This window comes from Stigmatopora nigra, chromosome 21 (genome assembly GCF_051989575.1).
Source record: "Stigmatopora nigra isolate UIUO_SnigA chromosome 21, RoL_Snig_1.1, whole genome shotgun sequence".
Lineage (NCBI taxonomy): Eukaryota > Metazoa > Chordata > Actinopteri > Syngnathiformes > Syngnathidae > Stigmatopora > Stigmatopora nigra.
The window spans coordinates 2,549,276-2,573,982 of NC_135528.1; the positions used below are offsets into that span (position 1 = coordinate 2,549,276).

The 24,707-nt window shown below is 36.6% G+C and overlaps 1 protein-coding gene across 5 annotated transcripts in view; it reads left to right on the plus strand.

Moving 5' to 3' along the window:
- rbms3 (RNA binding motif, single stranded interacting protein) overlaps positions 1-24,707 on the plus strand; it is a 209,944-nt gene that overhangs the window by 58,210 nt on the left and 127,027 nt on the right. For all 5 annotated transcript variants that reach the window (XM_077743455.1, XM_077743457.1, XM_077743458.1 and 2 more), the window contains one exon: positions 8,527-8,585. In XM_077743455.1, coding sequence (XP_077599581.1) covers positions 8,527-8,585 — 59 coding nt within the window. The remainder of the gene's footprint in view (positions 1-8,526; positions 8,586-24,707) is intronic.

Sequence of the window (24,707 nt, forward strand, 5' to 3'; positions counted from 1 at the left end):
TTTCTTCAAACACAGCATATTGAATAAAGTCAGGATGGAATAGTTCCCCCTTTGCCACAGAATCATAATTAAGTACAAAGAGATTTAACAAGAAAACTGTAGTTGGTCAAACTTTTTATTATTTACAAGGAATATGCACCAAGAAATAAATTATATCTGTTCAGAAGGTCTTCCGAAGCTAAATTTGTTGGCTGTTGGCTTATCTTTACAACTACTGCTTTCTCGCAATAGAGGTTGAATGACTGATTAAGTGGCTTGGGTGTGTGCGCATCGTTTATTTTTTTTTAAATGGATGGGTTTGAGATTCTTCATAGCCATGATGAAGATATATTGGTTTTGGGACAAGCCAAGAGACAGAAAGTGGATTTTTGGGGTGTTCGTTCAGCCAAATACCAAGAGGCCCTCATAGTTGCCTGGCTATGATTGAACAAGGAGGTACAGAACAATCACTTCTGTGAGAGAAATTCCTTGGCCTGAACTGGCTAGGGTGAGGCACAAGGCCAAACCAAAGCTCAACATAAGTCCTGTCCAAACCAATGATGTCTTATGCCAAAATGTACAACTCAGCCTGCAAAACCTAAAACTCTGAGAGGTAAAGCAGACTTTACAAGCCATTAAAACCTCCGGTGATTAAAGGGACTATTTTCTTGTTTGTAGTCCAGGGTGAGGAATCTAATCACGGTTTTAATCAGATCGTTGGACTAAAGGTTGAATGTTATTGCGGCCGTTCTCTTGTTTGGTTTTAACAAATAGAGCTAGTATTTTGACGTAGTCTTCCTTCAAACAACACTCTAATTGCTTCTCATTTTGCTTTTTCCACCTATAATTTAGCTCTGTTCCAATGTCCGATGCAGAGCTTTATTTTCAATCACTGTGACGTTCCACACCCTGGCAGCACTTTATCAAAAAGACTAGATGAGCCAAATCTAATTCTAATCATTAGTAGGTCCCCAAAATATTCTCCTCAGAGTTTGTTGGCGAAATGATACTTAGACACCAAATTTATGTGGTATGCTAAGTAGAAAAGTAAGGGGTGACCCTGAGACCACCTGTTTTTGGGAGCTGAGGCCTGCATACTCAACAGCTTGAGATTATTCTTAATGACTCTCCAAGGTCCACTGTTGACACTTCCTGCCCAGTAATCAGAGATACCCCGTGTGGTTTCTGTTTAAAAACAAATTGACAGTGGTGAGATCTGTGTGCAAAATTGTTCTGGGTCAGATTTGAAGATTAAGACGGGACCACACACATGTATTTTATACATACATACACACACGCACATCTGCTTCTAGGATCTGAGGAATCTTGGCTCTCGTTTATCATGTTACCCTAAGCTTGCATGTGTTTCCTTCCAACTATAATTCCAATTTTGTTGTGTTAGGTTGATTCAAAGGTCTAAATTGAAGTTTGATGTGAATGGTCATTTTTCAATAAATTGGTGATCAGACAAAAACCACGTGGAATTTGATATACTATAATATATAATAACTCTCCCAAAGCATTTAGAAAGAAATGTAGGATCGTTTTACATAATCAGGAAAATATCAGTTACATTTATTCTAAAATGTCCTTTTACATTAGATGTGTTTAAGATCCACTAGTTAGGTTTTCTCTTGTGCATACAAAAGTAGAATCAAATTTCTCATAGGTACATACAATTTTAATTCACACTTGCGCCAATTTGAAAAGGATTTTGCAATAGACATGAGTTCGTTAATTACAAAATGTATTTTTACTAGCTTGTTTTTGTGCAAATATACTATAGATAGCCACGGGAATGTACAGGTTGTGCCATGCTGAGCCGAAGCATCTGTTCTCTTTGGATCCTGAACCAATATAATGTGTTAAGTGCTTAATTTTCTCACAACTGCCATTTTTTTTCAATCTTGCACTCCTTTTTTTGTCACTTGCTTCACTACTTACTTGCATTCCCACCTTCCCTCTCACCTTCATTATCTTATCCTATTTTCTTTGATATTTATCTTCACCAACCTTCAACGCCCTTTTTTAACCTTTATTTTTCATGTCTACCCTAAAGTTTATTTAAGTATTAATGAGCAAAATACATTAATTGACATTTCCTTTGGTTGATTTGGAATATATTCGCTGATCATGTGGTTGCATATTCAACTTACTTCAGACCCAGCGATGATTTGAATATGAATGCTTATCTATATTTTTTATGTATACAGTAATTCCATTTGTCTTATGTTGTAAACACACTTTTTAGACACACCTTGCTGACATAGGTGAACCCTTCATGCTTCTCAGTCATCCGAACTCCATTTACATTTGATACTTTCAACCATTTCCTCCTACTTGACTATTGCTTAACTTGATAGGCATCTTTGTTACAGTCTTAAACTTCTTTCATGAAACTCCATATCCTTTGCTATACTGATGACTCAGATGTATTTCTCTGCGAAACCCAGTAACTCAAACCAGCTGACCTCAAACCATGAGTAAAACTGTTACCAAGGAATGAATCACACTCTTCACAAGAACATTTCAGAAAGAAGACTGTCCTTGCTCTTGCATGCCTCCATAACCGGTTAATTAATCATAAAGGCCTAATGCGCATCTGTATTTTCCTTGATTCTTAGTTCACCAGATGACCTCTGAATTTTGGTCTTTAGATTTTTCCTTTTTATAATCCCCTATCGTCACTCAAACTTGCACAATCTAGAATATAAGTCGATATACTGGACTGTTTATATAACACCAACAAACTGATGATCATCCTTGTTTATTTGATGTCTTAATTTTACACTTATTTGCCAGTTCATCACTTTTTGTAATTAGATGAAGTAAAGACTTACTTACAAAGCTTCCCACGACCCTAAAAATAGGAGCGGAATAGAAAATATATATTAATTTTCTCTCATTGTTTTCATTTGATTTGACCTATCGACTTGACTGAGCTGTAAAAAGACTGTGGACCCCACCCCCCCCCCCCCCCCCACCATTTTCTAATTTGATGCAATACATGAAGGACCAAAAATTCTGTTTTAGTTGAAAGCTTTTTAAATTTATTTTCATTCTTTTACTATTCTATTTGTCTGCAGACAGTGCTGCGCCTTTGCATTTTTTCTTCCTTTTCCCAGATTGAGTAGCATACAGAGTTGCTTGCCATAACAATGGGCGTGTTGATTGAGAGGACATCTTCACCTCAATTCTCTTGTCTGTCTTCATTTTTAGAATTTTATAAGTGAGGTATGACTAGGAAAAGGAAGCTCCAGCTGTATTTTCCAAACATTTTTGGCCCATGTGAAAATGAGATTGGGGAATTATTGAACTCCACACAAAAATGTGTTTATCTTATCCTTCAAATACAAAAAAAAAATATTCCATCATGCACAACGTGCTGAAAGGACAGGTTTATTTATTTGGCCATCTTACCTGGCTGTCCCAACAACAATCACACAAGACAGCAGGATTTTTTTCCCTCGGCGAGTAAAGCATAGTGTCACACCACAACAGCCTTTATTTAGGCCATCTTCATGCTTTTGTGGTTAAAAATGGGTCTAAATATGCGGATTAAGATAGATTCAATTTTAAGAAAAAATAGAAAGTCCATTATAGCACAGGATATTAAGTGCAAGAATGCAATTAATGTTTTAATAGTGTTCCATGGCATTCCTGCCATTAAATTCATAAATTCAGTACCTAAAACAAAAAGGATCCAACCGTATTTTCATATTGTACACACAATTGCATTCTGTACAATGTATTTCTCGACTTGAATATTAAAAGTTTTATTTTATATTCTGTTCTGGATAGGAATGCATGTATAATTCTTCCTTCTCATTTTTCTACTTGAACATTTTATTCCCTTGAATTTGTTATGTTATTTTTTGGTAACCTTTTTCAGTGTTGAAATACGTTAACAAAATACCAATAGTTTAGTTGTCAGATTTAAGATTATGTTTTCTTGATGTTGTTTAGAGTCTATCATTTTTATTCAGAAACATAAAAAAAGATCTCATGCTGGATTATGTAAAGGAATATATAACATCTCCGAGGCCATGCGTACTGCACTCAGGAGTGTTCTCATGACATCAACTCCATAGTAGTAGAGCGAACATCTGTTCCAATCCCTGCCAGGTGTCCACCAGTTCACTTTGTCTGTATGACATTATGTCCAGCTGCCTCTTTTTGTACTTGAAACTTTATTTTGATCACTCCTCTTGTCCTTGTTGTTTCTAAAATCTGTAATGCCAGTTTTAATAAGATGTATCCCCCCCCCCCCCCCCCCCCCAATTCAGTTCAGTATTTTCTCAGAGCCACACATTTATCCCGGGATTAAATCTAATGAAGTTGTCTACTAATGATCGCAACAATTGAGTAATTAATGCCTTGCAAGTTGCCATCACAGCTTTCATTTAATGAGATCCAGTCTATATAAAAAAGGTGGAAAAGATTTAACATTTCTCTATTAAGATTTTGCAGGGGTTTTGGAGGGTTTGTGCTAACATGAAAATTAAGATGCACTAGTTTTAATACTGGAGTGCAGCCAGGTCGCCTATGAAATTATAGCCTATTATGAAAATGTCTTCTTTATTATATTGCTAGATTGTGAAATATGATATATAGCCAGATATTTTCCTCAATATCTTTCTAAAATAGGGGGGGGACCTTATGAGAGTGGAGTGCATTACATATTGGAATTGTGAAAAGATGCAGACAAAAAGGGGTGATAATAAACTGTGCAAATGCAACAGTTTCTAAGGGATATTTGCTCATTGATGGTTTGGTTACAATTAATTAGAGAAAGAGTCTACAACTGGTGTTTTTTCTTGACTGTGTCAAAACATTTCAATGTGTTTATGTGCCCTATTCAATCTTAGAAGGCATTCTGTAGGATATTAATTTTGTAGTCATTCATTCATTTTCCATTCTGCTTTTCCTTGCAATGGTCGCACAGGTGCTGGAGCACCTGAGCTTGCTCACAGTGGTCCTCAATGTGCTCAGGGAGGTTGTCAGTATGCCTAGACATATGATAAACTAGAGGGAATATTCTTTGGAACTACCTCGAAAAAGCCCACTCAGGCATGTGAGAACATGCAAACTCCACATAGGAAGGTCAGAACACACCAGGGATTAAACCCTCAATGTCACAACTGTGAGGCGGATGTGTTAACTGCTTGCCAACCATGCCGCCATATGTTTTGTAGTATAAATTATTGTAAGGCACTACTAACATGTGCATTAATACATATTAAAACAGAAAAATGAGGTCTAATTTTCCACTTTTGGTTGTCGTTCAATGTAATGTATGTAATTCCTGTATCACTGCTCTCCATTCGGACATAATAGCTGCCTTTCATATGACGTGACCCTCCTCTACAAAAAACCTAAGCATGCAAAACGCAGGTTCTTTAAAAAAAAAAAAACATTCACATAGCTTTCAAACAAACACCATGTTTGACATCGACCAAAAATGTGCCATCTTTGCATTGTAAGGATCAGCATGGGATTGCCCGGCGACAAAAGGAGAGAAATGAGGGATATGGAGCAGGAAGAAGCAATGCTCGATGTTAGCGAGATAATAAGAAAACGACAGAGAGCAGTAGAAGTAGCAGATAGGAGGAGATGGATGAGAAGAGGGAGGGCTGAGGGCCAGCAGAGTCAGAGATAAGAGGCTGTGAGAGTGATTGAAATAGGATTAGCCAAGACAGGCCCTGCATCCCGGCCACAGCATCACAGTGTTAAACCTGGGCTTCACAGGGACTGCCTCTGTCACATCAAAGCTTCCCTCAGGCTTGCCCGCCACTGAGGCCAAGGCGTCTCTAGCAGGGTTGTCTACAGCTGCACACTACCACTCCCATGCACATCACAGTTTTTTACCTGTGCATCTCCATTATGGACAGGAAGCTGCTGCCTACTTCTACTTGCCTCTTTTATCTCACAACCGTGCTCTTCTTGGACATATTTAGACCAAATGGATCTCTTAAAATTCAGTAGGGCAAGTATGAACAAAGTGGCACATTTTTCTTTCCCCAAATGTATAACAGCCATATTCTTATACAGAGACGTATATATTAGTTAAGGATGGAATTATTCATACACTAGACAACCTTGGATTTAAAGTGTCATTTGTTTGATGCATTTATTCAGAGTAGAAATGACACAAAGAAGCGGCAATAAGTTGTGCCGATAAATAATAAAAAATGTATATTATACACTTTAAAAATGTATGTTATCCATCTATCATTTTTCTTTGCCGATTATTCAAACTACTTTACTGGAAAACCTATCCCAGCAGACTGTCAAATTCACACACAATTTACAATATCCTTTTTGCAAAATTTAGATGATTATTATTATTTTTTAGATTGTCTCAAACTCAAGGCATCACTGCTACCGCATTTTCTATGCCTCACGAAACCAATTAGCATTCATCAATTTTATGTTTCCTAGCACAATATCTAGCTTTTTTACCACCCTCTTGGATTACAACTTTACTAAAATGTATTGACAGATAAAATGCAGTTCTTGTAAATGTGCCAATACTTTTGTTCTTATCTGCTTCTTACTTGAATTAGTAATTTATGTGCAGCTCTGTAACAACAGTAATTGCTATCCAATTTTAGCTTTACAATGTAGTACACAACATTTCCTGTTGTGTCCTTGTTCAGAATAAAGATACAAATCCGGCCTGCTTATCATCTGAAGAGTGACAATCCACTGATTGTCTCTGTCTGTGTTTTATGTATGTGTATGCGTGTGTATACTTATGCAGTATCTGAATTTGTAGGAACTGGTAGTTTTCTCTCTCGGAGCTCATCAGTTCAGAGACACCACCCACCCCACCGCAGCATGCAGTAAATAGAGTGCCCGCCACTCGTTGAGAAATGGCACAATTATCCCCCACTGTTGAAATATGGGCCGGGATGCACCACTGCTTCTTCCCCACACAAAGTGCGTGTGTGTGCTTGCATTTGTGTGCGGCAGTTTGTGGAGTCGTCATATTTTGGGCACATACAATGGATCCGTTTGCAAAGTCAGGTGAAGATGACCTTTTGGTGGTATGGCGGGGAAAACAAATGAAAATATTTTCAGTAAATTCAGCAAATACTCTTAACATGTCTATATTAAGTGTAGGCTCTGTTAAGACTAATACACACAACCTTTCCAAAAGTAGGTTTTCACTATCTTTAACTTTGACTATTCATCAGAAAATAATCATTTTTTTCTTAGCTAAGACAACATAAAGGAAGGCTGAACTGTGACACAAAGTCTTGTTATCTATATATCACAATGTTTTAGCTTTTAGTCAAATTTTGCAAGAACGAGGTACCAAAACTTACATTGCATTTAATGTCAATTGACTTATTTTCCTGTTTCAGTTGGAAAATCGTTACCTCTCAAATCCGAAATTGAATGCTTGGGGTTTGAAAAGTATATTAATTGATATAAAGTGTTCAAACATGGAAAATGGAACAATAACCTCATTTGTCAAGCGTCAAAAAACAAATTGGCAAGTATGTATGTAACAAGATCACAAAAGCTCAAAGTCAGGGTTTACCATGGAATGACATTTAATGCACACAAATGGGGTCTGGCCAAGTTACCACAGGCAAGTGACTGGCTCAAAGCATTTCACTTCCACACTGTTTGTAGACAATTTTCGACATGAACTCACAGGAACCCAAACATTGCTCTTTTGGAGAAAACTAGCTCTTCTGACTCACTTTTGTACTCACGCTATTTCTGCTTGGCTGCTTGACTCTGCAAGATAGATGACTTTGGCTGCCAAAAGCATTTTTAAAACAATGAGCAGGCAAATGTACTTTGGGCAGGGTGAATGCCACACCCGATCCTCAATGATGTTTGCAAACACGATATTTCTGCCTTCACAATTAACCTGAGCGCAAGGTAAAATCTTGCATTTCAATGGTCATCTTGATTAGGAGTCATATCACAACTCACTGGAAGCAAATTACACACAATTTCAAGTTGACAAAAAGAGTTTTAACTACATCGTCTGTACAGTATTTGACCTATTACATCATGTTCAGTGACTCTCAGAAATGTCACCAAGCAGCTTGTGCATTTGAAGTCATCCATACTTGAACCTATTAACCTCAAATGACTTTTCTCAGTGGCCTTTAATATTAGTGCTGCTTTTGAAATCCTATGAAGCAAATAAATCCCCCTAACCACGATCACAGTCAGGGGAACAGTCTATTATTATCCAACCAGACCAGCTTTTTCAATGACTAGCATGTGCTATAGGTCGAACTTGTTTATTGTGAAGTCATAACCACGTAATGTCAGTGTTTTGAGTTCCTGTTCAACAGTAAAAAATAAAAAACACACATCTGACATACAGCTCTGTGTTTGGTGATTTAAATCTAGGCTTTCAGATTTATTTGTGCCATTAAAAAAAAAAGCTATCTAAACAATACCCAGCCCATCTTGGCAGAGTTGGTTTCGAATACTAGATTATTCCACATAACCATAAACTGTTGTATTTTGGTCTTTTTTTTAACCCTCAATGTAATTACTTTTCTGTCTCCACAGGTATGGAAAGATAGTCTCAACAAAGGCCATTCTGGATAAAAATACCAACCAGTGCAAAGGTAGGTAATTTGGCCTTGTGTACCCTCATTTAACACAGAAAATCTCACAACTATTTCCATTACATCTCCTCCTGAGGTCAGGGTTTCCTTTGTGACACCTTTTCACATATGATTTTTTTGGACTGTCTTTGGACTATTTCATCATGAGTGCCATCTCATTTAATGACGTATAGATACAATGTCCACACTAATTGTTTCTAGACCAGACAGTAGTCGAGAAACAAAGCAAACAAATTAATCTGTATTAGACAATAATTTAATGACTCATTGTTACACGCTTGTTTTCCTTCAGTTCAATTTCTTTGTGATATATTGATTCTACATAGATCTTTTACTTTGGTCATGAATCTTATTTGACTTATTTGGCTTTAATACTATTTTAAGTGAATGAATGTAACAATACAGGAAGATGTAGAGAATTAAAAAGTACTTTAAAGGTGGATTGCAAAAGTTAAAGCAGAGGTGAATTATACTTACAACTAGGCTGAGGTAATAACTTGGACTTGATCGCAGGTTATCCCACCCCATTAGAAGATGTTTTAGTCCTCTCCACTTGGGATTGCTTAGCTAACCATGATTCACCCTCCCAGAATGTGGTTTTGCTTTTATGAAAAGAGACAAAGATTTAAGCACACATTTTGATATTGAAAAGGATGGATTTCGCCTGTTGAGAGAAGATGGTGGACGGAGCTGACATATGAAAAGTCAGTAAGAGGGCTGTCTAACCTTGAACACAACTCCACAGTATTTGGCAATTGGGTGGCAACCAATTCACGATAAATGCATCTCACTTATTGCTACTAGTATACAGTTGGGAAAGACTCCGGCACCCTTAAAAAACGGTACGCGGAACAAAAGATTTCTTTAATCTGTTTTCGTATTAGTCATTTATTTTTCCTTTTGTGTATTTTTCGAGTAGGATTAAAAAGAAAAGTCACAATGGCCGTACCATTGTTATTTATATAAAAAAACGGTGAAAAAATTTGTAATAAACTTACATTTTTGGGGAAAATATTTTTGCTTACTAATACTTGTAATATTCCACTAACCACAGGGTACTCACCTTCTTTTCCATCAATCATTCATAAATATTAGATAGCTGAATGGATAGAGGGATGAATAGATGTATTGATTGAACTGTAGTTTATTTCAGTTGTACTTATGCCCCTAACATTTTTAATGGATACCATGCATAACACGATTAGCCTCCTTGTTCCACTTCATTTTGGGGCTTAAAAGCAGAGAAACTAATGATTTTTCATGCCCAACTCATTGACATGTACACTCATTGTTACCTGCCAATTTAGAGCAGTAAACAGGCACTTGCAGACAGTGCTCAAGGTGTTGAACGTAGCTTCTACAAAGCCCAAATGTGAAGTATCACATCACAAAAGGTGCACATCAAAAACATGTAATAATACTCTTCTCCCACACATTCAAACAGATTGCACACAAACACACACACACACACACACACACACACACACACACACACACACACACACACACACACACACACACACACACACACACACACACACACACACACACACACACACACACACACACACACACACACACACACACACACACACACACACACACACACACACACACACACACACACACACACACACACACAAACACACAAACACACAAACACACACATACACACATACACACAAACACACAAACACACAAACACACAAACACACAAACACACAAACACACAAACACACAAACACACAAACACACAACACACACACACACACACACACACACACACACACACACACACACACACACACACACACACACACACACACACACACACACACACACACTGAAACACACGCATTGAGAGAAACGAATCATGCCCCTACACTGCCTGAGGTATACTCTGCTCTGGCAGGAGTACTGGCCATGTAAGAGATCTATCAATCTTCCTGCTAACATCACAGCTTGTCTACCTCTTCTAGGCTCTACTCCTCCATTACCCCATGTTTCTATGAACCTTTATTCCTTTCTTTTGACAGCACTGTGACGCATTACAGTGCACATACGCACACTGGCAACAAACGAGATTCGTTCAAGGGTGCATATCAAAGGTTTCAGCGTAGGGGGGGATAAGGTCACACAAGGTGGTGATGATCACCCTGAGAGCGAAACAAGACAATAATTTAGTTGTTGCAGCAAAATTTAAATTCATTTTTTGTGCTCTTTCATATTTTTGTTTTTCACGATCCTACAAACGGACACAAAATGCATTGCTCAATGCTAAGTCATGATTACAGTATACTTGATTTGTTTGGAAAAAAAATCTTATGCCCAAGTGTTGGATCCAACTAGAGGTCAGAGAAACAATGATACAATATTCATATTACATCACCACTTGTAACATTTACACAGAGGATAGAAAAGGTGTGCACACCATTGTTCAAATGTCGTGTCTTTGATGTAAATTAGACTCCAATAAATCATTTCAATTTTTTTCTAGCATTACTAAGTCATTTATAATGTGAAATTCAATTGAAGAATTGGCCACTATTGTATAAATGAACAACTGATTTGGAAAAATGATTTGTAATGTTGCCACAGGCAGCCTCTAATTTGATTGTGCTCCGCTATTGGCAGCCCAGTGTGGGAGTGGTTACCGTTTCTGCTTCACAGTCTTGGGATAAAAGGTTCGATCCCAGCTCCTCACTGTGTGGAGTTTTTATGTTCTCCCTGAGCTTGCGTGGGTTTTCTCCGGATACATTGCTTTCGCCGCACAACCCACAAACTTGCAGGTTAGGCTGTTTGAACACTAAACCCCTCCCAGGTATGAGGGTGAGCGTGGCTGACCACCAATTCAGGGTATGCCCCACCTCGTACCCAGAGTTAGTTCACATAGTTAGCTAGGATAGGCTCCTCGCAACCTTTGTGAGGATAAGCGGTTTGGAAAATGAATGAAAACATTCTCCATTACACTATCTCGATGGCACTTTGTATCAATTCTACAACTTTATTAAGACAAAGGTCTTGGGACACATTTTGTGATGTTTTAAATCAATTATGGGTTTGGCCTTACCGGAATCTTAATTTCACATTTCACAAGGACTTTTGGGGCAAATCTGTGCTTCCATCTTTGTGGGAATGATTAAATGTGGGCGCTCTTCTTTTCCATCTTCACGCTGCCCCAGTGTACATAGCAATGTCCCTCAAGGCATGGTTGGATTAACTTGAGAACCAGGAGCATGCCCCCAGACCTTTGGGATAAACTTGAGCAGAAATTTTGAGCCAGGTCTTACGGTCCATTATTGGGAATACTAAAGGTACTGATGGAGGAATAGACAATTCTTTGCAGCATATTTAACAGGTCTGCTAGTCATTCTTTCCTTCTTAGTTAATATCTGATGACCCATCCAATCTCTCCGTAAGAAATAAAGCATACATTTCGCCTGTGAAGCTGGATGATTACTGCAACCGATAGAAACAGGAACCCATTGTATGAACTGCATATTTGCCATCCATGGCCATAACCGCCTGGGAAAAAGGCAGCAGTGTTTGAAATAAAGCAGGACCGAACAAATGGATAGATTTTATTTTTCTCGCCAGGGTCTGGAGACTAAGGAAATGACCTCAACCCTTTAAAAGACCTCCACTTCTCTTTCTGCACTGGGAGATAAAGCCCCGAGAAAATTCAACAGTCTTACTGATGCTCCATGACATTGGTCCCTTGCACTGATTTGTGGGAAACAGATGTGATGTGGACCCTCTTGAGGCTCTTTTCACAGTACTCTGTTGTTCATTTCTTTTTCTTCTTTTTCAGTCTCCAGAGTGGATTAATTTGTTAACGGAAAATACATTCATATCAATCATTATTGCAAAAATACAAGTTGTTTAGCAAATATACTCAAAATATCAATAAGAAATTGTTTTATAGGTGATGCATGCTGTGGTGTTGGATTGATTGTAGATGTGTATTTTTTGCTCTGCTGCACATTTTTATAATGCAGTTTAAATGTCCGTCAGATGCTTGACCACTATAGTCCGAAACATTACTTCCCCTTACCACAGACTCGTATAATGGAGAAATATAGGCAATGGACATTCTATAAAAAGCAGATTTATTGCTGCATCAGTCCCCGAGTGGAGACTCTGAGCATAGGTCTATTGATGAATGAGGTGGATCTCCTATTCTGTGTGGGCATATCTGGAGGCAGGAGTGGTGGGGGAATGGCAAAGAAAGCTTTCTGCATGCGTTATTGGTTTCTCATTAGAAGGATGAGATATGAACATTTGTCTATGTTGTACACTATGCAGGTGCAATTACGGAATCGCTTTGGTTGCTCTGCTGCTCTTTGGAAGTGAATTATGTTCCCATAAGAATCTTGTTTCAAGTTCTGACCATAACAGACCTTTTCCCCCCAGACTTTGAGAATAATCCCCTGGGAGGGTAAGGGGAATACAGTGGTACCTCTACCTAAAAATGTCTCTCCATTCCAAATATTTGGGTAACGGAAAGCTTCAATGGCAAAAATGTTGCTCTTATAAATGCTCTTGTGACTTTTGATCTTATGAAGTATTATAAATGAGGAACTATGGTTTTCTAAATGGCAGAGAAATGGAAGAATTATCAGAAAAAGGCAGTAAATTCTTGTGCAAATTTCGTAGTAACGACTAATTAGCAATAGCTCAGGGATAATCGCATTGATTTGAACAGATTCTGTATGCAAAACCTCAGGGGATAACACCCACAGCCTTAGTTAGCACCCTCTAATCACACAAACATACAATCTTCCTCTGCTCGCTCCCCCTTTTAATACTTCTTTGCCTTCTCACCCCCTTCTCTCACTTCTCCACTCTATAAAGTTGGCCTCCCACCAAGTCGGCTGCTAATTTTCCAAGTTTGTCGTAAATAGGAACAAATCAAGGTAATCAGTGGCACATTCCTTTGTCCTCTGAAATGTCTGCTTCCACTGCTATTTTGTATGCTATGTGAGTTGTTCTATATTTGTGGTCGTGTGTAGAAAAGGTCATAATGAGTTAACGCAGCAGTTCAAAATAAAACGTAGTTTTATCAAATGGTTTTCCTACAATTGATCCATAAAAATGTAGAGAACATTTGGTTTCTAACAAATTATCATTCAATAAAATTGGCTCGATAGAAATTGAGCTTGTGTATTTATTAATCAATTGCTAACCTCTTGCTTGTAGACAAATAAATCATTCTGGAATTAATTGTTGCTCGCACTACATCACAAGCCATAACCTACAAGGACCCTGGCCCATATGCAGCTCCTGACTAATGATCATATTTCTAGTTAGTTGAGGAAATTATGAATCAAACCAGTATTTAGGAAGAAGTTTATTGGCCAGGGTTCAATTTCTGAATCTAAGTTTATGCTTTATCAAATAGATGAGTGGTGGAGGCACTTTTTCTTTATACACATCTGAATGTTTGCTCTGTCTAGAGATTTTATCCATGTTCCCAGGGCCCAAGAATTTCATTGATCTGGCTTTGTTCAAATATTTAGCCTGCATCATCACCTCGCTGTGAGACCTTCGTGCTTGAAACCTCGTGTGATTGCATTGTGTATTACAAACTTAGTGAGGATAATCTGACGACATCGTAAATAGCAGCATGAATTTTGAATGTATTTGCAGACAGAACCTTTTTGCACATTTACTGTCAAAAGGGAAATTCATATTCGGAATAATTTGGTAGGCGTCGGTTAGCTCAAAGGTGAGTGATGCGGTTATGTTACTAGGTTCTTCTGCATAAAGCTCATTAAAGCATGTGAGCTGAATGTGGTTAGTACTGCATGTATAAAATTGACAATCATACATTTTAAGATGTGTGTTTATGTTTGTGGGTAGGTATGCTTGTAGAATCCAACATTTTCATAAGGTAAAATTTTTGTGCTGTTACACATCATCAGGTACTAGGTTGAGTGTACTTTAGGATTAATTGAAGATCAACGCTAAATTACCGAATGAATGATGAACGAATCTTTAGTTCGCCTCTTCCAGGGCTGAAATGTATTTGCTAGAGAGCAAAATAACAGCCAATGTCCAAACTTCTAGTTGTAGATTATTAGTTTACTTGTCTCGGTCAAATATGAATGTTTTTGTTAAGAAACAAAAACAGCTCATAATGCGCTAGTCTTTTTAATGGACTTTTATTGACTTGTGCGATGTCCTAGTGAATTAGATTTTGGAGTCTGCTATTGTTCTTTGCATCTGTGTGGGATGCTAATACAAAACGCTCAAGTAAATGCGAGAGCACAGTGAAGTCAGTCCAAATCTTTTATGTGGCAATGTTTTCCCTAATAACTTTGGTCAGTTCAACTTTAAAGCGTACCATTTTATTTTCAGGTTGCACTATAATCATGCTACTATAAACTGTTGTGCAGCTTGTGGGATTTCTTTCAAACTGTTAAATATATTAAATCGATATTCGTAGTGGTGGAGCAAGTGGTTAGCGTGTCGGTCTCACAGCTCTGGGGTCTTGGGTTCAAATCCAGGTCATGTCCACCTGCGTGGAGTTTGCATGTTCTCCTCCGGGTAGTCCGGTTTCCTCCCACATTCTAAAAAAAGCATGCATGGTAGGCTGATTGGGCACTTTAAAATTGCCCCCAGGTATGGGTGTGATGGGATGTTCTGTTTGCATATTCGTTGTTTTGTCAATGTCTTTATTATACTGGCAAAAAAATGTAAAGTGAAATCAAAATACCTAGCTATTTACATCTTAATTATATGTGTCTGGTTTTACATTATTATAGAAACCTATTTTTTCAAGAGAACACAGATTCTGTCAGAATTGTTCCCCCCCTACTCATGGCACTATGCCCTCTGCAGATGTTGCGTGCAGCTCTAGGACAAGGACACTCCTACACCTGCCAGAGAATATGACAAGGAATACATTACAGCCAATAGGCTTCCTGTCTGAAAGATTAATATCTTCATCAGGAATCCGTGTTGCACAGTTGATGAGTTAATTGCTCAAACTACCATTTCATTGTCATATACAAAGCAACTGTCTGAGACGTATTTTGCTGCTAATTGTTATTGACTTCATCCATTCACAAGACAGATCAGATGGTGACTTCAAATGACTACACAATGGATCTTTGTCTACAGTAGTTTAGAGAATGATTTGTTTTTAGATGTGTACAATTTGGTGTAGAATTATTAATAGCCGAAAATCACGATATGAATGCATTGTTGTTTTTGTCACAGAACAGACTCATGTCCTGTGTTCTGTAAGGTACTTTCTTACAGCTATGGCTTTTTTGAAACAATTGTAATGGCAACATTTCAATGAAAATTAGACACTTCCAAGTAAAGTCTCCATTTAATAGCCACACACTATTAAAAAGGGGAAAACGTATCTTTTTAACAATCCAATAAAACCAAGAGCAATGGTAGAAACACATTTTGTTCAGAGTACATAAAACTTTCAAAACGTACCATTCAAGAAACAATGATGGAAATGTCCTTTGTTTAAAATTGCATCCTCCTTGGGGCTTATTCCTGTATGATTGCATTCTTAAAACCAGCAGTTGAGATTCCTCCTTCAAAGCTACGCAACAGACGTGGCAATAAAACGATAACGATAATTTTTGTCAACAATAAGAAAAACTTTCGATAAAACTCGATAAATAGAGACTGCAATTGCACCACCCAAAAGCCTAACACATAGCATGAAAGCAAAAGGACTATAAAATAAGCAAAATTACCTGTTATGAGATGCAGGACAACACTCAGTCTACCTACTCAATGATCTAAGTGAAGTCTCCTAGTCGTGTACTTCATTTGTTCTCAATTAACTGAACCTCGGCAGCGCTCCACATTCTATCCTCTTCTAAACAAATACACGGAAGTTTTTTTTTTTTTTTTAAATGTCCTTAAATACCTGCGCACAAACAGCAGCTTTATAGCAAAATTCCCTAAACCATTTCAACCCACAACCTCCTCTTTTGAGGACAATCTGTAATTTGTTTCCTACTTGATATCAAGGAGTTTCCCCATGTCATGATGACTTGGGTTAAAATTGGTCAAAATCATCCAGCTTTTTATTCCATTTATCTTTTTAAATGGCCACATGTGAGGTACATTTACATCATTTCTTTATGTGGGGCTAAAAATAGTCTTGTCAATGGTGATGATGTCTTTAATTTATTATTGTATTCATTTTATACAGCACAGAAACCTTTCGTTTGAAGGCAAATTTATAAATTGCCTTACATAGTGTAAGGAGGGAGTTGTCTTATCTTTATTGTACAATAGAACAACGAAAACATTTTAAAATCATCATATTTCATATTCTCTTTTTAAGTGAGGTAACATAGTTACTTTCATATTAAACAAATCAAAACAATAATATATATATATATATATATATATATATATATATATATATATATATATATATATATATATATATATATATATATATATATATATATATATATATATATATATATATATATATATATATATATATATATATATATATATATATATATATATATATATATATATATATATATATATATATATATATATATATATATATATATATATATATATATATATATATATATATATATATATATATATATATATATATATATATATATATTTTGCGTGATAATATATTTTGCGTGATGATAATTGTGTCATATCACTCAGGCCTACTAAATGAAAATGTCTACTAATGTGAGGACATGTCACTCATCTGAAGTGGAAATATTCTGACAGTGCTATGTGGTTAAAAGTTCAAAAAGGGACACCAGCATTTTATATGGAACAGTTAAGGATATGTTTTACAGATTCTGGGATCATGTAGAAACACTGCTTGATCCTCCCACATTTACTAACATAACCACACTACTTGCAGTACATGAGTCGTCATGCATAAGCATTGGTTTGAGGTGAAGGAAACCTCAGGCAAAGTTATTTATGGTATTTAAACATTGAGTTGGATAGAAATATCACATTTTTTTTTTTTTATAAAATAAAATTAAACAGAAGACTTTGGGTCAATCTAAGGTGGTAATCACTTTTTGGGTAAACAATTTCTACCTGATGAACAGAATCAATGATTTATTTTGTAATGACTAGTAGGACACTAACAGTAAGTATAGCTAACAATTTTAGATGTTATGATGCATAGTATTTGAGATTAACCCATGTAAATGTTACTAATGAAATGGGTATTAAAAGATGCCTTGTAGATGATGAATCACCTTTCTAGTTTTACAAGTGCTCATAATGGCTATAAACAATTGTTCTATTCACTCTCAATACCATTTTACTTTATATATCTCTTACACGATTCATTATTCATGCTGTGGGTGCTATTATTCTATTGTGTGCTCTACAGAATGGGATCATTAGTGCCAAATATGAGACTGTGAATATCAGTGGAAAAATGATGGTGAATATGGAATATAGCAGTGATTTTCAAACTTTTTTGGCCACCGCCCCCTTCACCGCCGGGCCAAAATGCCAACGCCCCCCTCTTTACCCCTTTCCAACGAACGCTAGAACGACTATATTGCTAAATGTCACAAGAATTGGTTGATTCTTCAATCACAAACAGTTTGAAGACTAAAAAAAACAATTTTAATAAACAAAAATGGTTATCATTTATTCTTCAATTACAACACCTTGATAGCTGATGCATTAAGCCGGTCGCTGTGCGCATACGTCTGTGGTTAAGCGTTGCCGGCGCGCTATTGTGTGCTCCTCTGCGGCTGACTGGATGGTGGTGGTTTCCCCAGTCGCCTGCATCGACGATAAACTCGCGACAATTAGTGATATACGGTATATGCGCGCTGCTCGTGAGCGCTCGAGCAGACAACGTTTCTTGTTTCAATAAAGCTTGTTTTTTGTCGACTTTTTATTACAGACAATCAATTTTTCCGGTCTTTCTACAAACACCAACGTCACATTTTACTGTAATAGCTCCATCGCCCCCTTCACTATTTCAACGCCCCCCATTCGCCTGTTTATTCGTCAGCGCCCCCCTGAAAGTTCACACCGCCCCCCGAGGGGCGGTACCGCCCACTTTGAAAACCACTGGAATATAGGAACTGCAAACAATCCAGATTATTAGCAGATAAAGAATGGTAATTTTCTCCAGAGGTAATTAGGATTTGCATAATTTGGTGGCCACAGCATGAATGATGCATGGATGATTGATTCATCGATACATGCGTTCTAATGACGCTCTTATCTCAGCTCTCCAAGGAGGACGTTTTGCACAATGTGTTGCCCTTGGTGGCATCTTATATCACTGTAAACCACTGCAGTATGTGATGTCAAAAATTGCCCTGTGTCATACTCACAAATTCACACACAAGTACGACACAGTCACAGTGGAACTGCAGCGCTTTTAAGTTACAGAGGGAGCGAAGCCACTACTAACTGATTGACGATAGTCCTTTTATCTTGACAGCCTCCGTCTTCGAGCCAGACCAGGAAATATGATATGACAGCTCATGTTCCCCTTAGAAAGTCAGTGTGTGTGTTTGTCATCCTCCTTCTATGCTTGTGTCAATGCATTTTTAGAGCTGTATTTGTTCCTTTTCATGCTTGTTTTGCCAGAAAACAAGCATACTGTCAGTCAGCTAAGTGACAGGTACAAAGTTGATGCGTGTGTTACTATAGATACTGAGTTCATAGCAACACGTTTTCCTTAGCATTCGCCTTTTGCTAATAACTTTAGAGTACCTGCAGGGAATAGAAGCAAAGCTCTGTCTTTTGGAATTATTCTTCAACTTTCAGTGCCATCGGCATCATTTTCTTGTTGTTGTTTGTGTGTAACATTTTATTTTCACTAGAACATCTGCAAAATCGGACCTCCAGGGTCGCTTTACAACAGCATGAACTAATCTGGTGATTTCCCAATACACATGGTATCAGAATTCATCATTAAATTGATCATAATTTTGTTACTCGTGTGGAATTATCCATTTATGCATCCTTCCATTCATTTTCTATATTGCTTATCATCATTTGTGTGTTTTGGAGCCTGTCCAATAGAAATTTGGCCAAGAGATAGGGGCAAACCTGGATTGGAAACCAGCCAAAGACAGGGCAATTGTGTGGAAATAATTGTTCAGTAATGGTGGCTTGGAACAAGCAAGGTAAAATGTGAAAAGAGCATGCCATCGGCTATGAGAAATTCCTACAGGCAACTCTATTCTTCTTAAAAGAACATGTGTTCCGTTATAACCTTTGAATACATCAGATAAATTCTCATATTTTTTCCTCAAAAAAAGACTATATTTGCCCTTAAGGTATATTGAACAAAAAATCACTATTTCAAATTAAAATGTTAGATTATAATAAAATGCCTCATCAGTATTTGACAATATCACACATGCAAACACTTTATCCCAACATCTACAAAATTTATTTAAAATGTTCTTTGTATTGTTGCTGGAAAGTGGAATAATGCTAAAGTTTTCTATTCTAACAAAATATTTGATGAAAATAACTACATCTCAGAAAACATAACGTATAGCTATGGTTAAAAGTGCTATAAAATACTGGAGGTGTGGTGAAATTGGAATATACCGTGATACTTTGTATCCCAAAAGGTTATCGATATGCTCCTGATAAGAATCAATTTATCATGTTAAACTGGTCTCATTTTTAAAAATAAAAAAGCACTATTAGGTTGCCCACACAAAACAAATCTTTACCAAGAAAAATAAACGTTTATGGATACCATGCTACCAAACTTAAAAGATCTGAAGCTCATTCTGGATGCGACATCATTCTTTTACCATGTGACTGTTCTGTCATTCTGTCAATATTTACTAGTTAGTGCAGCGCAAGAATACTAGACATGATCATCAACTCTAGTTTTGATGTCATAATCAGAATTGCTGGCTAAAAGTGTGTTCCCTGATGTATTGTTTTAGTTGGAATAACCCGAAAATGCCTTAAAAACAGCCAAATTTGAGTGCCAAGTACATCTTCTACATGTAAAAGAACATTAGTGCACCCCTTCTCACTCTTTAACATGGTCACTATTTCTTAATACCCTTTTGAAGGATTAAGTTAAGGCTGTGTGATTTTTGTGACACCTATTTCTAATGAGGCAGTTTCCTTAAATAAAAATAGAGGGAAAATAAGAGAAAAATGTAAAACATAACTTATAATGAAGTAGAAGTCGCACATTGATTCAGAGATTAGTTGTGTTCAACTTTAGAGAATTCAACGAATATAGAAAATACTTTAACTTTTTTATCAGATATGACTATTTTGTAAACATTGCACAGTATTGTGTGTTGAGGACAATAATATTGTTTCAATAACATTTGGTGAAAAAGACATGTAGTTTTAATTTAAATATTGGATAAATATAACATTCACTGATTGAAAATATCAAATATATTAAAATATGAAAGGTTGTGGTGTTTACGGTTGTTAAACTAAATATTCTTTTAATTTAGAAAGGTCAGCATAACCGTCTCATTCCAAAACCAATTACCTGATCACTGTGAATCATTCTTTTTACAAACTTGTGCAACTTTAAAAAAAAAAAAATCAAGGATGCGGGAGTAAATTTGTTAAAGGTAGAGTGGATATGAAAAATAAAAGAAAGATCAGGTTTTAAAATCAATTTAGCGTAATCAAATTGTAATGGATGTCTATAGTGGTCAATGGCAGTTACAAATTACTACTAAATGCCAACCTTTTTAGTTGAAATAGATTTGATGTATATGCAATGAATGGATTGAGGGTTACCAATAGTATAATGATATTCTAATCATTTTTGTATTTAAAACATTTTTAAAAAATCTGACACTAACTATGGACCAAATGTGCGATTAAGAATTTTAATGGTGCTTTTCAGCAGTAATAAATCATTTTAGATTCACATCATTAAAGCAAACATTGGAAAACAAATAAAAAATGTCCATCGACCACAAAAGTTTTTGAAAAAAATCTTTTTTTCCCTTTGAATTTTTTTTTTGAACTCTTTATGGTTAATTTATGATTTCGTATTATATTTTTACATAAATTTTGTCCTACATTGACTGGAGATAATGAAGATGAACTGTATAAGTGATGTACCATATCCAGTGTTGAATCTGAGTAATGCAACAAAATGTAAACTGAATTCAAAATAGGTTTTAAATTTGCTGCGGGCTAATAAAAAGTGTGAGTGGGCTGCTGTTGGCTCGCAGGCCATTGATTGGACACCTTTGCTGAACCCCCATGATGTAGAATACTGCTTTATGAATATCAGTTACTTATTTTAACCATCGATTGTCATTGTCTTCCCAATGTTATACTGGGAGCACTAATACAGACTACATTTCTTGTATTGTGTTATTCTTACTTCCAAAACAAGAGTTCATACTAAATAGTTTGGCCTGAAGGTGAAACATTACATTTTGTATGCATATCAGATGCAATAAGTACAAGATATAAGAGCTCAATATGCTTATTACTGGAGGCGGTTTACTGTCAATTCAGTTCTTGATTTAGCTGGGCCCAAGAACCCTCCTTTTTTGGCTTCCATTTCACGCGTCCATGCATCCACACACTGCTCCTAACTGCCATCCTCGTTCATTCTGGTTTGCCTCAATTTAGGTCATCATGCTCAAAAAACAGTACTGAAAGTTTGATAAGTCTGCTATTGGTGGTTGGGGTAAATATGAAAATGGGTAATTTTAATGTTTCCTAATGTTACATTTAAAATATTAATCAGATGTAATACTGGATAAATTATTGGAAGTGTATCAAAATCATGTTTTATATTTGAAATTCTATAATTTTTGACGAATATTTTTAAATATGGGTCCACTATTTTAGGTCGGCAGACACAAAAAGGTATTTTCACCTCTTGCAATTGGTAACTATATCAATTTAGTGCCTGAAATATAAGTAGTAATGAGTAATTTGATCAGTAAATTGATAACATTTTGATTGTTACTATTCATTTGTTGACTCGTTCATTTTGGGTGTATCCATTCGATGAGGATTTTGGATTGGCTAACTAAACAACCTCATAGTTAATTTGTATAAAGGGCGGATAGGCTGATTTCTTTCTGTTATCCGATTTATCTATTATAAATTAAGATCATTGTTTTGGCAGAGTATAGTGTTTGGCAACCTTTTAACAATGGGATCATTGGAAAAAGGTTATTGATCGGTAGTAGTAGTATACATTTAACTGGAGGTTATTGTCTCATAAATGAAAAATATTTCAATTCTGCACAGAAATTTCATTATTTATATGTGACTCATTGCAATTATAGAGGTGTATTTATCCCTAAATCAAAATGTTCCATTTTTTTGACCTCATGCTTGTTTCATTAAACTATACTAATTCCTTAAATGGTAATTTACTAAAAGTGCATGATTTAAAAAAAGTGCCACTTACATGCACCCACTCGTTCATGCAGCTACTTGACCGTTCATTCTCTAGAGCATCACTAAGTCATTTTCAGTTTTCAGTCATTGGAGCTTTTGATTTTTCAGAGGCTGTGAATCTGGCTGGCCCACATCATGGCGCTCAACACACAGCATATTAACACAACCCCATTTCACAGTCTCCATAATCCTCTCCACAGTAACAAATCTCTCAAAGGTTGACAGCATACCAGAGCTGCTGCCATTTATTCTCTCTCTCCTACCTCTATTTTCCTTCCACACACACACACATACAACCATAAACTCACATTTATATTTCTCGCAAATATAGCAATTCTGTCCATCCACACCTCACCCCCCCAAGACTTCTTCTTTTACTCTGTTTCTTCTTTCTCTCTCTCTCTCTCTCAGTCATATTTTCCCTGGCATTAACAGCCACAGCCCATCTGGAAATTCATCACACAGAGGAAAGCTGAGAGAATGAAATACATGGCTGTGATATATGAGTTATTGTGATCCCGACGTTCTCCGGGATGTATCAGAGACGAGGGGGTCACGTCCGTGTTAATTAAAATTTGGTGGCGGATTAAAAGCAGTCAATGGTGCCCTCTGATCCAGTGTTTCAGAAAGAAAGTGTAATTACAAAAGGATAATGGGTGTGAGGTGTGTGTGTGTGTGTGTGTTGGGGAGTGGGTGTTTCCACCATGGTTACCACAAAGTTGCAAATAACTGTGAGGAGACGTGTCCTGGATTTCTGGACACCACGTTGGCCTATGTGTAGTTATTTTAACAGTGAACATCTCATTAACAGTGCACCCTTTTGTTAAAGGATTAAACCAATAGGCCCCTAGAAAACAATTGTCTTTCTAGGAGTATATGGATGTGTAAAAATAAAAGAATTATGAGTCATTTTTAAAAAGACAAAAAATTGAATTGAAATTGAATATATCATATTTGAATTGTGGAAGCAATGCTATTACAGGGAGGTTTTGTGCTAAACAAATATTTTTGTTTTTGTTTTTTTTGCTGGGGATGGTGGTTACACGACTGTGTAAAAAGTAACTAGCCAATTTGTCAGATATGCAGGCAGTGTCAGACAGACAGATAATGGTTGCAATTTATGTATTATATTTGCAGATTCGGTCTTCTCTCAAATGTACTGAAAAGCTTTTTACACCGGTCAAAAACAGAGAAAGTCATTTGTGGAAAAATAGAACATTAACATATTGTACGTGTAGAATGTTAGAAAGAAGCTTTTTTACTCTACATATGCCACAAAACATACTTGTGTGAAGTATCCAGAATCTGATTCAGATTGAGAACCTCCTTTGGTAGGTGGAGGTTTGGATGAATTGTTGAATAATTTGGTGATCTCAAGGGGTGTTACGCATTGTGACGAAAAAACACTGCATTCCAAGAAAATCACTTGCTACCCATTATCAAATATTGTGGTAGACCCATTTTGGGGGGCTTTGTGACCAATCCTGGTCTTTAAAAATTGGAAGTTTTGTGAATTAAACACTTATTTTCCTTCAGAATAATGTTCAACCTTCAGTTACTGCATTGGTGACTGGATATTTATGCAATACGACCAAGAACATTTCTTGAACTCTAATCTGTCCACCAGTTTTTTTTCCTATGGATCAAAATGATTAATAAATGGGAATAATAGAATAATAGACTTGTTCAAACCTCTGTATCTAATCTATCAGTATTGATGTCCTCAAAGAAAGC